General features: G+C 37.4%; 1 protein-coding gene across 1 annotated transcript in view; it reads left to right on the top strand.

Moving 5' to 3' along the window:
• SVEP1 (sushi, von Willebrand factor type A, EGF and pentraxin domain containing 1) overlaps window positions 1-19408 on the top strand; it is a 239569-nt gene that overhangs the window by 20354 nt on the left and 199807 nt on the right. The window contains exons 2-3 of the mRNA XM_012641129.1: window positions 6294-6549; window positions 8912-9088. Coding sequence (XP_012496583.1) covers window positions 6294-6549; window positions 8912-9088 — 433 coding nt within the window. The remainder of the gene's footprint in view (window positions 1-6293; window positions 6550-8911; window positions 9089-19408) is intronic.

Raw genomic sequence — 19408 nt, 5'->3', positions numbered from 1 at the left:
ATGTCAATCATCACAGAAAGTTCTATTGGACACTGCTAATCAAGGCCCTCAGTTTTCAAACAGACACAGGGTTTGGCTTATTTTTATCCCTCTCCACTGAACACTTGAATAGGTTATCAGTTTGTTTTAACAGTAATAATAGTAATAGCAAGTTTTACAGTCATGAATTCTAGCACTCATTTTAGCCAGTTGTTTATTATTTGTTGCAAGCACTGTGACTGGATAGACTCCTTCATTCACGGATGAGGAAAAGGCAGAATAAAAACCCACAACTAGATCTGGCTTCTTTGAAAATTTTCTGCTAAATAAAATAAAGATAGAATGTAATGTATCAAGTATGAGAGTTTGCCATAAAAAACCCAGAACTAAATCCTAGAAAGCAATTGTTATGTCTACTTAACGTACATAAATAAAACACTGAAATGGAGATGAGAAATGAGGGAATAAACAACAGATTGAAATTAAAACAAAACTGGCTGAGAAGCTGAAAGGAATCGTAGAGAACTGTGTCATAGAAAGAAATATCGTAATAACGAGAATAAATGCAATGCCAGGTTTAATTCTTAATTAGAAGAAGAAGGGAAGAAAACAACACTATATAAAACCAAAACAGTGATACAGTCTCACCAAATTCAGAAGGAGAATGAGATAAAAATGAAAAAAGACTAGCATATTTGAAGTCCAGAAAATGATGAACAAGCAGAATAACTTCTTTTCCCATAAATAATATTCAAAAATATAAAACAAACATACTTTGAACTGAAATACCTGATATTAACTAAACAGCAGACAAAGCGTGGTGAAATTTTAGAATTTGAAAGGTGAGGAAAGTATTAAAAGGACCTTATGGTACCTTATTTGTACTGAATGTTTCCTAACATGGAAAAAATACATGTGCAAAACGAGTTGAAACACTAGCATAATTTACTAATTTCCTGCTCCTTGGAGGAGAAAATGGTGACACTGATATAATCACAATAGGTTTTAGTTCATGGTATCAAATTCTTTAAAAATGACTTATTAGCTTCTCTAGTTAGTATCCTCAGTCAAGGCTGGTCCCAATGGGTAATCGTAGCTAAGATTGTGTTGCAGCTGGTATTAGATCTACATGTGATTTGATTAATGGAGCCCAAGAACAAATACCATCCCCATACCGGATTTGTTGTAACCTCTCTCTTTTTTTTCAAGACCATTTTTCAAAACAGGTCTCTTGTGGCCCGACTTGGCGTGGGGGTTGGGGGTTGCAGTCTTGTGTAATGGTGATGGATCTCGGGTGTTAGAACAATGTTACACAACCCTGCATTTTTATCATTCTAATGACTATTGCTGGACGAGGGAAGCTTACTTCCCTGCCAGATATTTATACAAGCTAATCAGAGGCTTGATATAATACAGATGGTGATAACCTTTTGCCATACAAAGTCCATGTTGAGTTTTTCTTTGGCAGCAAAGGGTTTGTCTCATTCAACATTCTGGACCAAAAAATTCCGTTTCTTAAATGCCTCTCAAAGGGTAGCCCATGATGTAAACTATTTCAGGAACACCGAGAAGAGAATCAAGTGCCAGGCTTCTACCACATTCCACAAACATTACCACAGATCTATTTACTTCTTAAATCTGTGTTATGAAAAATGTTTTTATTGAATTATGTTTTTATTGAAGTGCAATGAAGCACAAAGCTTGGGGGGGGGATAAATTATTTTCAGTAAATCTCCACCCCTCCTCTATCTTTAAAGTGCATTCCAAACCCAGATCTTGTGTAATTCTTTGCTTGGACTACCAGTCCTGCTATTCTTCTTTCTAGTTTAAGTTTAATATATTAATGGTTCCTGTAAATACTCACCAGTTCTCTGCAAGAAGAGAAGAAAAATAGAATTACAGCTTGAAGTGCTTTGTGTATAATCAGCAGTACAGGGAGAAATCTCTGCTGAATTCTAACCTGGATGTTAAGGGTTGTTATCGACATGAGCTAAGATTAATATTACAAGATAGCATTTGTTTGTTTTATAAGGACAATAAAAGCACAAAAGAAAACTTTATCTTTTCTTTGAACAAAACTATACAAAACGCACACATGTGAGCACACATACGCATTCCTACTACTTACTTGAGACTCACTCAAGCACCTCTCTGCTCCAGACTATCCTAGAGTTTATCCACTCCACTCATTCATTCATTCATTCATTCACTGAATAAATTCTTACGAGCACATACTCTGTGGTAGGCACTATCAAGAATACCATACTGAAAAGACAAATTCCTTTTTTTTGCTCTTCTCCTCCTTTCCATCAAAATTCTTACTTTATTAGTGTCTTGCTTATAGTTAACTGCCATGACCTTGTAGAAGAGACAGTAATCAAAAAGGGAACACTTACAGTCCTGACTAAAGCAAGAGTTACCCTTTGAATGTGGAAAAATATAATTTTAAAGGCAAATTAAATAATGTCTCACTTCATGTCGTCCTAACAGATAATTGCACTTTTCCCCAGAGGTGGTGCCGAACGAAAAAAGTGTGTGTGTGTGTGTGTGTGTGTGTGTGTGTGTATTTCAGTCCATTCCAATTATTGTTTAAATTGATAGGACTTTCCCCCTGGAATGTGTAATAACTGAAAATGTAAATACATACATATATATACATACACGTGAATGTGTGTGTATGTTAGACTTCATACATTTAAATCCATCCCAATTATTATTTTTATTAATATTCAAATTGCCCTTTATTTGGCCAGAAGAAGGCTCCTCAGGCTGGCTCCTGATTGTCTTTGGCTTAGGAATCTTTAACAGTTTCTTCATTCTCTGTCATAAGAGGACGTTCCCGGCTCACATTGTGTATTTTCTATGCTGGACCTGAAATCAACCATTTCCTTAATAATTCCTATTTCCTTTTAGAAGGTAATGGTCTTTGGAGACTCTAGTCAGGGCTTTAGGGATGCTCATTTCTATTGGGGCTGGTCCTTGATTCTGTCTGTTTTTGTGCGCTAGTATAGTATATCTCTGGGACAGATTCCTAGAAGTGAAATTATTGGATCAAATGGTTAGAGAAATTTTAATGAAAAATTTTATAAGCCGACTCTCAAGCTCTATTGGAAAACAAAATTTTCAAGGTTAACCACATTTTAAAAGAGAAAAAAGGATTACCAGATATGGAAAAATGCTATAAAGCTATAGCAGCTGAAACAGCGTTGGTGTTGGCCAAGAATAACCAAGTAGATCAATAAAACAGAATGGAGAAAGTATAATAAGGAACAAATAGATCAATCAGTAAATAATTTAGAGAAAATTGCTTACTGAGTGAATAAAAATAAAGGTAGGTTCTACCTTACGCCAAAGACAAAAGAAAATGTCTATCTGGATTTAAGAATTTAAAAAAATAAAAGCATTAGAGACAAGTATATGAGAATATTTTAATAGCCTTGGGGTGGGAAAACTTTCTAAAATGAGATACAGGAGGACATAGGAGATAAGAATGGCTCCAAAGTTTTAGTCTGAGTAACTAGAAGAATTGCTGCAGTATAGACTGCTCTTTATTGACAAATATTTATTGAGTGTGTACTGTCTACCATGCACTGTTCTAGTCTCTGGGTATTGAGGAATTGAAAAAATAGACAAAAACACTTGCCTTCAAGGAAGTTACATTTGGGGAGAAGACCAGGCTTCTGTTTGAAGCTGTCCTTGCCCTTGAAATGCTGGGCCCATCATCTCGGGATGTCTTTGAGCTGTGTGGCAAAGGGATTAGATAAAGTGACTTCCTCCATCCCAGCCCTGGCATTCATCTCCAGCCTTTGCCTCCTCTTATGAACAGGTGGGGATGGCAGGGTTCCAAAAAGTTTTCTCTACTTTCTTTCTAAGATATCACAAGATTCCTTCAGGAAGAGAAACTGGATATGTAAAAGATAAAATATTTGATTAATATTTTTTAAAATAATTATTTTCCTAATACTAAATATAATTTACATTTTGAGATCCCAATTACCTGGTGACAGAAATCTTCATCTAGGTGCTTCCAAGCAAACTCAAAATCAGAAGTTTCTCAAGCAATTCACTTTTGAAAACGAAGTCATATTCAGGAGTTTATTCCACTTCTCTTCCTCCCCGTAGTTGAGTCTAAGCTCTGGCAAAGGAGGGGATGTTCACCTCTCAGCTCTGACACCTCTCAGCTCCTGTACTTCCATCCTCTGAGATGACGATATTCTCATCAATGCTCATGGTGGTCATTGTTGGTCATTGGCATGTCTATTCATTAATTTTGTCACCTTTGATGCAGCTATCTCCTGGGGCTTCCAGGATCTCTTCTTGAGGATATTGCTGGGAAGAGACACATTTCTATCTGGCTTTTGGCGCACAGGGTCCGTGGTGTCATCCATTATTATTGCAAGATTCCTTCGGGAGTCGCTCCTGCACCTGTCTAGGAATACAGAAGATTCATCAGATCCTCTGTCCTTTACCGCCCACATAGTTATACTCTATTGTCCTGTGTCCTTGCAACCAAGGGCACTTCTGTGAGACTTGCCACCATCCCAAATATCCAAATGGAAAGAGGACCCATGGATCCCTGTACCTAAAGGGATGCTTATCAGTCATCTCTTTCTGTAACTGACTTGGTGGGGCATAGAGAAATTGGTAGAGAGTTCAGGGCCTCATAGCAACATCCAACATCCCTTGTTCTCCTCCAACTCTTTTCCTCTTCCTCTCCGCAGAGGTTCTTTCCTTGTCTGGAGTGTGGAAAAATTTCACAATTACCAAACATTCATTCCAGATCTTCATATCATTCATCAAGAGGGCAACTTTTTAAACTATAAGAGCCAAGAATTTTTGAGGCTGTTGATTGGGTTCCTTGGTGTGTGTATTTGGAGAATATCTCTGGCAATGTCTCACATGCTTCTCCATCATACCAACTGCCCTCTTTGTCTGTCTTTGGTATGGTCCCATCTGCACTATTTTCCTTGATCTCATTTGGTTTTTCAGAAGGAGTAGGGTGAATTGCTTGAATAGCTCTTCTCAAACTGCTGGCTTTCCAGACATTTTCTGGAGTCATTTTAATTTTGCTTAAATTTAACAGTTTTAACTTTAGCTCACAAACACTAACAAAATTTAGTTAAGAATTATTGAGTTATAATCGGTATCCATTGGTTCTATACTAATGGAAATTGCTTTCTGCAGACATGAATCTTACAGTCTGAGAGAATCTGGATCTTATGGTGAGTCTGCCCCCTAAAGTGAATTGAGTCAAACATTTTTTAAATCATAGTATCTCCTTTTAGCTTTAACAAAACATAGGGTACAATTGTCTCTCTTCCTGCTTCCATTCTGGAAAACATAGTGTTTCTTGAATTACTGCCTAATAAACATGAATTCCTTCTAAGAACTCACCAGAAAACATGCCCTGGCTCTTCTTTACCATTTCTACCCCTTTCTAATGAAAAGCAACAACAGCAAATTGAATTATAGTGCCAGAATCCCCCCTGGAGTTCTTGTGCCTTTATAGTTACAGAGCACCAATGCCAATAAATAGAATGCCTTTTTTAAAGGTTTCATTTTTTTCTTCTATCTATAGAGAAGGAACAGCATATATCACTGTAAAACAGAGTTCACTTGTCCGAAAATAATAAAACCCAAGTGTCAGATGTAGTGAATCAATATTTTCTCATGAAGATAGGATACCACCAAAAACCAGATTTTGTGCTAATACTGGGTGGTCCAAAAAAGATGAAGTATTGAATCAATTCTACATTTTTGGAGGAGCAGTGGAAAAACAAATATAGGAAGCAAGTCAGCCATTACTTACTCTGTAAAAGACATATTCTGTTAAATTTTCTTCTTGTTAGGATTTTAATGTATGATCATGTAGTGGCTTGGATAGGTGGAAAGAGACAGATATTTAGATAGATATACTTGGAAGTAGATACACAGGATTCAGAAATGGTTCATATTTTGAGAGCCTGAGAATCAATACAAATAACAATAAGTGATCATATTAATAAAAAATTTATTCCATAAACATTTGTTGCTTTTTATTAGCAAGCTCCACAGCAATGACAATGATGATGATGATGATAATGATGATGATAATACACTTTACATGCTTTTGAGGTTTATTCGGGTTCTGTGAGAAGATCATTGTAGGCTCTAGTCTGTGCCTATTTCTGTTTTACTCTCACGGATCGGGGCTTCTATTCCTCACTCCTATGAAATGCTAACAATGTTCATAAATACTGTCTTACATAAGAAGGGAAGCACATAGTAGGGCAACATAGTGCAAACTCATACTAACTTTCCCTATTTTATTACAGCAAATTCTTCGTCATTCTAGAGAAAATTCAACAAAAGTTATATTTCTCATTACTGATGGATATTCCAATGGGGGAGACCCTAGACCAATTGCAGCATCACTACGAGATTTTGGAGTGGAGATCTTCACTTTTGGCATATGGCAAGGAAACATTCGAGAACTGAATGATATGGCTTCCACCCCAAAGGAAGAGCACTGTTACCTGCTCCATAGTTTTGAAGAATTTGAGGCTTTAGCTCGCCGGGCATTGCATGAAGGTAATGGAAACCTAATGGTATAACAAAGGTACCTTTAAATGGGATTTCCTTCCCTCTCATTGCCTGAAAACACGGAGAGTAATATCAAACCCTCACAAGGTCTTCGCTGAGCATGGTGCCCATGTGTCCTTTGGGTATCATGAAATGTGCTAAACTTTGTAGAGATGACATTCTGACCTTGCAACAGAGTATTTTTTTTGTTTTGATTCTTAACAGCTGTTATATATTTTCAGTAAAATAGCCATATGCTCCCACCTAGAATCATTAGAATCAGTGGAATGAATTTAGGTGTGTTTTGAGGCCACACACAGAGCAGGAAGCCTTGACTTAGATCTCATTACAGTTATCTGGACAGAGGAGACAAACGTTCAGAGATATGCCCAGTGAATCTCACCAGAATGCTTCCAGAAATATATATTAAGCTATAGGGACAATAAATACTTAACATATACATTTTGACCTGACAATTTGAAGATAAATATGCTTATGTATAAACTAAAGAGCATTAACCCCAAAAGAGGAAAAAAATCAGCAAATTCATTCATTAGAGTTTTTTGTACCTCATTTATAAGTATGTTTAGTAGCATAATTTAAGTTAGATAAACTTCCTGTCAGAATATGGGCATGTGTCTGGGTGAGCTAGGAGAAGAAAACCACAAACTGAGAGGAGAGTACAGGAAATCTAGCCTCAGATCGAAGTGGTGCAGCAAATTAGGCATGATCCTTGCAGGTATCCATATGAAAGATTCATTTTTAGGGAACAATGATGGCAATATGGTGATATTCATAATAAATGGGTTAGCCCTACTATAAATTCAAGAAAAAAGTTTAGAGCAGGATATTGGGCTGTAGCTGTGGATACAGAGAAAAGGATTTAACTCCCCGAAGGATGATGTGGCACAAGTTATTGGAGGCTAGGATTTTAGAGAAGTGAGCAGGGACCTAGGGCGGGGCTTAGAAGTGGCAAGAAAATGGGTTTCGGGAGTGAAGCAATTTGGATTCAAGTTCTGGGCCTGTAACTTAATGAAGTCTAGTTTTTAAGAACTAAGCCTTAAAAATCCAGAATGCCTGGATTTGAATCCCGGTTTTGTTACCTACCAGCTGAGTGGTTTTTGACAAAGTATCTATCATCTGTGTTCCTTAGGGGTTTTTTGTTAATAGAACAGGGAATGAGAATAATACCTTCTTCTTGGGATTGTTACAAGGATTAAATGGGTTAATACATATAAAGTGATTAGAAAGTAACTAATGTCTTATTATACTAAGTGCTGAATAACTGTCAGCTATTACTAGTGTTATTTATTAATTAATATTATTTATTATTAATTACCATAGGCAAATTATTTAACAACTATGAGCTTCAGTTTTTCTCCTTTCAAAATGGAGAGCGCTATGACATGTATCACATATTTTTTTCAGGTGGATTAAATAAAATATTTAATCCTTCCCAGGTATTCAATTTCAGCCAACGTGTCTTGCTGAAATTCACCCACTTGAGTTCCTACTATGAGTCCATCACTACATTTGGGCCCAGCCCCATGGACCTAGCACTAGAATTTAGGCTAAGACTTTTGAAGCTCTTCAACAGAATAAATGGACTTATTATTTGCCCACTTTAGGCCATCCATTCTGGGTCAGTCATATTCAACCTTACTCTGCCCTGTTAAGTTCACTTTCTCAACTGCTGTGCCTGAGTTGTTGAATTCCCAGCATGCCTCACTTCAGAGCATGGCCCAAATATTATAGTAAAAATGGTTCTATTTATGTAACATGTGTTAATTTATTTTAAATTGAGAGATAAATCAGATCCTGGTTTTATTATTTAACTTAAGTGCTGCTATTCTTTAAGTCTTTAGTCAAATAATTATGGAAGTGATAGTACTTATGCTAAAGTCAGTAGCTCACAATCAACACCCGTTTGCAGCGGTCAGGATTATGGCTTAATTTCTAATTTGAAAAGGATTTTGGAAATCTGGTTGCTGCTGCCTGACCTCATACAGAGGCAGTTGCACACTGCTGGCTTGGAAGCCAGGGGAATGACCTGTAGAACTGACTGCCTTACTTCCTGCTGCATCTGGAGATTCCTCACTAAAATACTTAATTTCTGCCTGACCCTGTATGGCCTTGAGAATTGATGATGAGGTCCCAGACTGAAATAACTTAACTGGCTGAAACAAATTCCCACAGTGTGGTAGTGCAAATAACACACATTCGTGTTTGGGTGGGAGTAGGAAGCAGTTGGGAATTAGACGGATGTGAAACAATATTTTCTCCAGCTTGCACTTAAATTTTAATGACTAGAGATTGTAACACGCAACTGTTACTCATATTTTTATTGCCCTCTGTCACATGTTATTGGTAGATCTACCTTCTGGGAGTTTTATTCAAGAGGATATGTCCCACTGCTCGTATCTGTGTGAAGCCGGCAAAGACTGCTGTGACCGAATGGCGAGCTGCAAATGCGGGACACACACAGGCCAATTTGAGTGCATCTGTGAAAAGGGGTATTACGGAAAAGGTCTGCAATACGAATGTGCAGGTGAGCCTCCGGTTTGCGTGTAACTATACCAGTTGTCTGTTGCTGTGTAACAAACCATCCCAAAACTCAATGGCTTAAAACAGTAAGTGTTCGTTATTATTCACGGGGGATGGGGCAGCTCTTTTGGTCTCAGCCATGCTGACTTGTGCATTTGCGGTTAGCTATGAGTTGGGTAGGCTGTTGGCTGATCTCAGCTGGGTTCTCTTACATGTTTGGGAGTCAGCTGACTGTAATCTGATCTAAAATGGCTTTGTCTGGGACAACGAGGCTTTCCTCCCGCCCCCGCCCCCGCCATGCTCTATCAGACTTGCTCAGGTGGTGGTGTCAGGGTTCCAAGGGGAAGAGTAGAAGTTTGCAAGGCCTCCCGAAGCCTAGATTCTGAAGTGGGAGGGGAAATATTTGGGTTCTTTTATGTGTAATTAGTCTAATAAAATAGCCAAATATGTCCTTTAGGCACTTAAGCCAAAATGTGGCTTAGTGTCTCTGTGAGATTGAAGCCAGTGGAATTTTGGTCCCCAAGCCACATGTAACTTGTGAGATTGTCACCAAAAATGTAACATTCACTTGATGGGTTTTTAGCTCTTCATCAGCCTCCAAAAAACTGCATCAAAAAGTTCTAAAAGTGCCATCACTTAAAAATGGAATTAGAGTGGCTATTATCAAAAGAACAAAAAACTAACAAATGCTGGCAAGGCTGTGGAGAAAGGGAAACTCTTATACACGGTAGGTGGGAATGTAAATTGGTACAGCCATTGTGGAAAACTTTATGGAGATTCCTTAAAAAATTAAAATTAGAACTACCATATGAGCCAGCAATCCCACTACAGGGTATATATCCAAAGGAAAGGAAATCAGTACAGTGAAGAGTTATCTACACCCTCATGTTTATTGTAGCACTATTCATAGTAGTCAAGATGTGGAATCAACCTCAGTGTCTTCAACAGATGAATGGATAATGAGAATGTGGTATATACACACAGTAGAATACTATTCAGCCATGAGAATGAATGAATTCATGTCATTTGCAGCAACATGGATGGAACTAGAGGTTATCATGTTAAGTGAAATAAGCTGGGCACAGAAAAACAAATACGGTTGTGTTCTCACTCATATGTGGAATCTCAAAAACATTTGATCTCATAAAAGTAGAGAATAGAATAGTGGTTACTAGAGGCTGGGTAGGATGGGGGCAGGGGATAGGGAGAAGGTGGTTAAAAGGTACAAAATTATGACTAGATGGAGGAATAAGTTCAATACACTGCAGGGTGACTATAGTTAACAATAATTTATTATATATTTTCAAATAACTAGAAGAGAGGCTTTTGAATGTTCCCAACAGAAAGAAATGATAAATGTTTGAGGTGATGGATATGTTAATTATCCTAATTTGATCATTATACATGATACACATATTTCAAAATATGTACCCCATACATATGTACAACTATTATGTGTCCATTAAAAACAATAATAATAAATGGAATTTATTTCATCGATATTTGTAATTTTCCCTTCTCACAATCTCTTACAAGAAGATACTTATATTTTTATATTTTATCAAAGAGGCAAATAAAGAAACTTAGGATTCTTGCGCTCTATTATTATTTTTTAGGAAAATCAATATTTAGAAGTAGTATGTGGTTTTCTGTGTTGGATAGCATTTTGTTTGTTCTGCTTTTACCTAAAAAGCAATACTTTTTCTAATAGCTTACAGCTCTTCAGTGATTTGCTGTTTTGGAAAACTGTATTCCCATGGAAATTAACACCCACCAGGAGAAATTTAGGAGCAGTAGATTTACTCTATTCTGTACTATGTGTTTGTTCATTACTTGTTTCATGTGAACATTATTTTATCTTGGCATTTGGTAGGTAGGCCTGCTCTGTGACACAGAAACATGGCTCTTCCCTATCTATCCAACTTGCTTTCTGCTTTCTTTACTCCTTTCTTCTCTCCTCCTTGTGGGACATCTTTTATTCTTCTTGACCCTCATCTCCCTTCCCTTAGTTTCTCCTGTCTCCCCTGGCCCTGATCCCAGCTGGCAGACACATCCTTCCTGGGTCCAACCATCCATGCTCGCCCAGCAGAATCACTCCTTTCTCGGGGCTGCCCCCACCCCACCCAGCCGGATTTCTCACTTAAGCAGAAGAGGGGTGGGGGGAGATAAGCCCAACTGCCTCTGAGCTGGCAAAGTGCCTCCACTTGTTTTTTCCTTCCTTTGAATCTTCCCACACTCTCATCAACAGCCTAGCTTGGCACTCTCCCCAACCCCCCCCCTTTACTCCCCCATCCCAGCCCACCAAACCCAGGCAGAAAATCTCATTTTCTTTGCTGGAAGCTGTAGTCAGCATGTCTGCTTTCCGTGTGGTCCTAGACTGAACTGCTCCCTGCCAAGAAGCCACTGCCGTGTGGCTGCCTACAATCTCAGCCGCTGTGTGCTGTGGCTCCCGCTGCTCCACGGCCCTAGACTCTGGCATCCCGGGGGATAAGCTGCAGGAAGAGAGAGGGAGCAGTTCACAAACCCACTGTCCCCAATTACCCAAGTATCTTTGGCTGCTACCAGTAGCACGTTCCAGGTTGAAAGGCATAGCAATCCATAAAATGTGTGCAGTTGGGTGGGCCTGTCATTAGCGCATCAGTAGAGGGGATTGGAGCGCTTCTGCAACTGATTCTAGCCAAGAACACCAAACACATAAGGATGAGTTTATCCATCCCTTCTCTTAAATGAGTAAGCCTCTGCTTACAGATACTCAGTAATCCTTTCTTACAGACAAGATTTAAATTAGATATAGATGCATCAATATATATGTTCATAGGGTCATCTTCAATATTTGTTTCTATAAGATGAGAAAAAGTGGTATTGGAAATCCAAGGCGTGCACTGTGTTTTTGTGTAGTTGCAGGAGACAGCGCTTATCACTGGCTTCTCTGGCATATCAGGAGCCAAGAAAATAAATTATATCCTTCCTAGGGCATGAAAGACTCATTACCAGAATCTTTTTTAAGAAAGGCAAAAAGAAATTGTAGCTCTAAATTAGCCAGGATTGAAAATCTGGGGGCAGTGAGCCCCTTTTAAAATCCAGTGAGTCAACAGATGTGATTGGCACCTTCTCCAGGCCAAGCCCAGCACTAGGCATGAGATAGGGATTCAGTGGTGAGCAGACAGACGTGGTCGCCACCATCTTGAAATTTACAATCTAACCACACAAATCAATTTGTAATTGCAGACTATGATATGTGCTCTTAAATTAAAATGCCCATGGTATGAAGAATGGATGCCAGGGAAGGTTAAAATAAGAGAGCTAAGATCTAGGGGATGACTAGACCATAGCTATTCTATTACTCAAGGAAAGGATGTTACATTTCATTCTGAATAGTTGGAATTCTGAGTATTTATCCTCGTTGTAGAAACAATGCCTTTCAGAAGCAAACCATTCCTTTTTAGAGTCAGAAGGAACCTTAGAGATTATCTACTCTAAACCCATCATTCTGCAAGAGGAAATTGAGGCCTCAGGAAAGATGAGCATTTCATTCGAGATGACATATCCAGCTATCAGCAGAACCTGGGAAGGGACTCAGGTCACTTTTCTTAAGTCCTGTGTTATTTCCAAGATATCATACTACTCATTTTCTCCATTTTTGAAAATAACTTCTTATATACATTGCTTTTCAAAGACCAGCCACTGAACTGTGCTCAAAATGTTTAAAAACACAGAATCTGGTTCAAATTCAACCTCTGCCAATTTCTAACTCTGTGGCTTTGGGAAAGTTAATTTCTTCTGATTCTCAGTTTTTTCTGTAAAATGGGCTTAATAATGGTATAATTTTATATATATATACACATATATACATACATATCTATATGTCTATGTGTATATTAATAGATGTATATAATGTGATATAGAGATGTGTATATGGATAAGAGTGTGTGTGTGTGTACAGAAATGGTTGTATTAATTGTGAGAATATACTTAGGATAGTATCTGGCACATCAATTCTCAATCACTGGTGGCATGTATTGTTAAACATGGTGAGATAGTATTAACATGAGAAAGCTAATGAACAAGCATTAAAATAATTAGTTCAAGTATGAAGTACTTAAGTGACAACCACGTATTTTATAAATTTCACTGCTCTAGGCTAGACTAGTGGCCTCATCCTGAGAAACTGTGCTGAGGGAAGGATAAGGAAGATCTATCACGCAGCTAAATACCATCAAGAGACCTTGCACCTACTAAAAGTGAAATATATTTTTATCTGATAAGTATCCAATGAAAAGCAAGACTATTGAATGGGAGAAGGCAGTGGGATAATGTACCCTTGCATGTTGAAGAAAGTCAGGGTTGTTTGCCTTGGCTAGGGTAAAGTCCTATGCTGAGGCAAATTGTATTTGTTAATTAATTTCATAGAAAAGTAGATTATTGGAGCTGGCCATAAGGGTTTCTCTCACTGTTTATTTGGGAGATGAGGAAAATCACATCCCATGATCACATAAGTTTGTGGAATAGCTGAAGTCGAATTGAGGTCTCTCAGTTTCCAGTCCAGGGTTCTTTCTTTATACTAGGCTATCTCCAAGGGTACCCTTGCGACCAAAGAAAGCTGACCACCATTGTTACTGTGATCTCCTTATCATTTTTCCTCATAATTCTGGGATATTGGCAGTCTAGGTCACCTGAGTCATCAAACAATGACCTCCCAAAACCTTGGCCAAGGCAGTGGCTTCCCTTAAAATGAACACCACTGTCACAGTGAGCAGCTACTTCATGGGAAAGATCCTGATGCACAGAAAGATTTTAATAATTGCAGATCTGTTCCATATTGTGAAAATCTTAACTTGAATGCAAGTCTGAAGATATTTGCTAGAAATCACTGACAAGTAATACTTTGTCAGGGAGATCAATTTTATAATACATTATATGCTTGCACTTGTTTTTTAATTTCCCTTGACTCAACACTTCTGAGTTGGTTTCAAAAGAATCATGTGCTTTTAGCTAGTGGTCTTGGAGAGTGTGTGCTAATAGATTTTACAGGAGCGAGGGCCGGATAATAAATAATCTGAGATCGTTCATGTATGTCTCATTTGCTTGTATAATGGCACTGAAAAGAGAAATCATATTTCACATAAGTTAAATGAACACTAAGAATATTGTTAGGAAAAGAGAATTTTTAACAGAATTGTAATACTTATAAAGCCGTCACACAAGTGGTCCTAAGAGCAGCATTGCAGTCAAAGAAATGCAGTTCTGCAACCGAAATAAAAATTTTGAAATAATACAAATGCTTTGCTTGATTTTCTCTAACTCCAAAATAGGGATATATAGATCACAGTAATTCTTAAAATCTCCCTTTTCTCATCTATCCTTTCCCTTAGAAACCACAACTCTTCAGCGCTCTTCAAACTGGCCCCTGCTCACATGCGTGAGCGCACTCCTCCCAAGCCCTCGCTCGAACCTCTTCTCCTTCTTGCTTTTTTCCTCTTAATTCTACACTGCTCTTTGGAAACCAGAAATGGAGAAAGGCCAGGAACACTCACGTATCAATACTTTCTTGTGATTAATCAACACTTTATAAAAGGCCTTTTGTTTTAAAAGACCCTGCATAACTCAATTTCATTTACTGAAAATATGTTGCATGATTCAGAAATTCAGGTATTTTAACACTGCATGATTAGGTTTAAAGGGTTGAGAAAATATTCTTCTAGGATTAGTTATTGAACTTTAGCTAAGGGAACAATACTGCAGAACTGTGGGGTCTAATGAAAAGAAGGTGTCACTTCCATTTCTAGCTCTGCTACTAATATTACTTTTTTCATCCTTCACCATTAACATAGGCGTTTGGACAATGAGGATGTGATGATTTTGATTATGATGATGACAGCAGTAAGCAATTATTATAATAATAATAGCTAATATTAAATAGTGCTTACTGTATGCCAGACACTTTTCCAAGCATTGATCATATTAACTCACATAATCTTCACAAGAACTCTCTGGAGTATCTCTGCAATTTATAGATAAGCAAACTAAAATTCTGAGAGGTTAAACAATTTGTCCAGGTCATGTGGCTAGTAGAGCTGGGACGTGAATTCAGATTAGTGGCTCCAGAATCTATAGTCTAGCTGTAGAGATAGACATTTAACAAATTCACTCACCATTAAAAATATAGTTTTAAATTCTGTTAAGTATTAGTTTGACCCATATCAAATCATCAACATTTGATCATTTTCAACTTACAAAATAGCAGCTTCACATGGTTCAACCTAATTCTAGGAAGAAAAAGAACACAATGAGTTATGTAAAATATAAATCTGGTCAAGCCATGCTCCTGCTTAATGTTTTTAAATTATGACCATTCATAGAATAAACTTCAAGCTCCTTAGAATGGCATAAAGGCTTTGTATGACTCTTCCTTTACCCTTTATGCTACAACTGGAACTAGTTCTAGTTCCCTTCAAATACCATGCTATTTCATCCCTCAGATCTTTCTTCATGCTCCTCGGGTCCCCTTCCTCTCCACACCTAACTATTGTCTTTGTTCCTCCTCCTCCATCAGACTAGTGATTAATAGGCAGTGACCTTTAATTCATTTTTTATCCCTGCTACCTGCCTTCAGAGCCCATAGTAACTAGTACCCAAGAGAAAGGATGCAGGCAAGAGGTCGACTTTAATACCGGAATCTTAAGTGGACAAGAACTCGTTATTGAAATCTTAGGTAATTGCAAGGTTTCCTAGTCTGCCGTGGGCACCACAGGATCCCTAGCACAAAGGCACATGGCAAGAAATTTTTAAAAATACGTTCAATTTATTTGAAATGAAAATATTAACATTTGGTTAGCCTTTGCCAACAATAAATCAAATACAGTATATGGTTGATTTCCTAGATTAGTCATTTTAAAATGAGTAAATCATCAAATCAGTGAGAGCAGCCAGTGAACTCTTGTTGTAAATCCAAGCAGTTGCAGCTGTTCTGAATTTTCCCTGAGGGGATTTTGAAGACACAGAGTATAGAGACAATAGACGTCTTGAGGACACTGCTCTGTTGGAGAGATTGACTCCATTTCAGTGAGCTTGGAATAATTAGCAGATTGAAAATTATAGCTGGATAGGGTCCAAGGCTGAGGGCTAGAAAACTTGAGCCAAAGCATATTATTTTTCATAAAAGGAGGATATGCTGTAGAAATAGAAACACTGGAATATTTATGTGGGAATGTCTTATTATACATGTAAATATATGCACACAAATCTGCACCCCCACCCTGCACATACACACATTTTCCTGTCTAAATATTATATCATTTCTTTGGAAAAAGAGAGGACAAAGAGCTCTAGAAATTCTTGAATGGAAACCAAAACATTTGAAAATCTTGTTCTCTATGCAGAGCTTAGCTGGTTTTAAAAAAAATATATCCCCAGTGGTACGTAATAATGGATTTGTAAGATGCAAGGAATTTGTACAATGTATTCCTATTTGCTTTTTATGAGGGACTTTGCTAGCTTGTTGACACTGGTTCCTGTCAACTTAAGAAGGAGGATTGGTAACTGCTGCCTAGACCGGGCTTGTTTGTATGAGGGACGTATTCAGCCTTGATAGTGCATTTTCCAGTCTATCATGATTTTATAACAGGAAAACAGATAAAATTAGACCATTGCTGTGAAGTATCACGAACCCCTACAGTGTATTGTGTTCTTTAGAAATACTCATAAAAATATATCCAGTAGCCTAGAATTGTTAAGATAAAGATTGTGACCAATTATGCTTATCATTGTAAAATCTTATTTTTCCTTCTTCTTTTCCCCAGCCCTATTATAAGTGACTCTTTCCAATAACAATGACAAGGGACAAAGGGAAAACATTTAACATCTACTAAATCATGATCTTGAAACATTTTGCTCATATAACCTCTAAAAAAATAATGAAAATCCATGTCCTTCGTTGATTTTTTAAGTGGCCGTCTGAAATTTTTTGGCAGGACTTTAAAAGTTGGCAATTCCATAACACTATATTGACATTTTAAAATAAAATTATATCACTTTCAAATGTACCCACTGAAATATAAATACTATAGCAAATTTGATTTTTTCTAATATCTGTTTGTTAACAAGTACCTTTTTTAATGCAGAAATTTTGCATAGTTTCTTATTTTCTTAGTTCTCTTCTATTCCAATTCCACCACATAATTCTAATGCAATATATTTTTGCCCTAAAGCCTTTTATTGAGCACAGCATTGTACTTCTCTGCTAAAATAAAGTGTAGATATAAATTGAAATTAATTTTAAAATTTTCTATGACCAAAATTGCTACTAGATTTCTTATCACAATTGTTACTTGCATATAATTTGTCAAGTGTATTGTAAATTTTGAGACTTTTTACACATAAAAATACTATTGGAAATTCATCTCGTAATGAGATGGATTGTTAATTAGTTCATGTATCTATGGATTTTTATTATTTGCTGTTAGATTAAGAGGGAATATAACATCAATTGCATTTCTTTTTTTTCACTTTTATAGATTTTAGTGCTGAAAAGCTTCATATAACTATGTAGATGAGACTTGAAAAAGTTGTGTCAAATCTATGCCACTCAATACTTGGAGTTTCTCCTGAGTTGCATGCCAAAAATGACATCAGTTATCTATCATCAACAAGTATCATAAATGATCTATTAGCTGACAATTCCCTTAGGTCCTTTTTTCAACTTTATTAAAATTGAAGAGTTGGAAACCTTTTGACTTGTGAAAGAAGTTGTTATCCAGTCATTACAGTCATTCACTTTCACGATTTCTGGGAGGTCCCCTCCCCCAAAAGACTTTACTAGGACTTGTTAAAAGACTACTCGCTAGTTTCAGTTACACAAGATGAGTGAGTTCTAGAGATACGCTGGACAATACAGTGCCTACAGTTAAGAAAAGCTTTTCAAAGGACCTGCTTATGATGCACTGATTAAAGAAGGGTTTTTAGATACGAAGATTTCCATTCATGTTGGAGATTTTTCACCTTCGGGCACTGCGCCCTAGTAGCATTTAGAGGGGTGAGAAATATACATTTCTTTTGAAAACTGAAAGACAATTATGAAAGGTGCCATAGACACTTTCTCAGGCTAATTTAGGTATATATGAATGTTGGAGTTCTGGAAATTGATTCTCTTAAAATGATCTACGCCACATCCACATGCTACTTGCAAAGCCTTTGGCTACTTACATTCCTCATTTGCAGAAGAGAAAACAGTTTTAAAGAATTTAAGTTTTCCTAATGTCATTCAACTTAAAGAGGCAGAGCTAGCATGTAGACCCAGATCCCTCTGACCCCAGAGTCCATGCTGTTACTTGCAATCCATCCCTAGCACTCATTGCTCAGTCGTTATCTGCCAAAGAGATGGTCCAAAAATATTTTGCTGCTATTTCTGGATTATATTTAAAATAAACATTTGATTCTAAGTTGTAGCTTAGTATTCCCAATGTTTGGTTCCTTGGGGTCTGCATGGAGTTGGTGTTCACTAAATGTTAGATGATAAGCTAGGTTTGAATGATAGCCAATGTTAGCAATTTGAAAATGACAGCCCAAGCTAGAGGAAATCAGGCTCTGATTGTTCAAATTGCCCATTATTTCAAACTCAGTGAAGTCATGATGTGCTTTATAGTATGCTGAGTACTGGTGATGCCCATACACACACACATACACAGTCATCCCTAGATATCCATGGGCGATTGGTTCAAGGATACCAAAATTCAAGGATGCTCAAGTCCCTTACATATGTGTATGTGTGTGTGTGTTTGTGTGTATAATTCAGTCCTCATGCAACCGTGTGCTCATATATAGTTACTGATAGTAGTTCGTGGCATGAATCCTGGTCATGAATCCTGGTTCTGTTATTTACTGTGTTTTTCTGGGAAAATATTTTGAACTCTGTGGACCTCAGTTTCCTAGTCTATAAAATGTGGTTAATAATAGTAGGAGTGTTATAAAAATTCAATGAGATAATGTGTGTAAAAGCTTGCTAAGGTCCTTGACATGTAGTAAGTGTTTGATTAACATAAATTATTGTGTTCTACCAGTGGTGGTTCTCAACAGGAAGCGATTTTGCCCCACAGGGGATATTTGGCAATGTGTGAGAAAATTTTGTTTGTCGTGGCTGGAAGGAAGCACTGTTATCTAGTGGGTAGCAGATAGGGACACTGCTAGACACCTTACAGTACCCCACACAGCCCCCAACACCTTCCAAATGTGAGTAATACTGAGGTTAAAAAACCCTGTCCTCTATTGAGAGATTGAATTAACACATTAAAATAAAATTCAAAAAAACACGACTGTATCTCTTTTTAAA

Source organism: Propithecus coquereli, unplaced genomic scaffold (genome assembly GCF_000956105.1).
Source record: "Propithecus coquereli isolate 6110/MARCELLA unplaced genomic scaffold, Pcoq_1.0 Scaffold163, whole genome shotgun sequence".
Classification (NCBI taxonomy): domain Eukaryota; kingdom Metazoa; phylum Chordata; class Mammalia; order Primates; family Indriidae; genus Propithecus; species Propithecus coquereli.
This window is presented reverse-complemented; position numbering and strand designations above follow the sequence as displayed.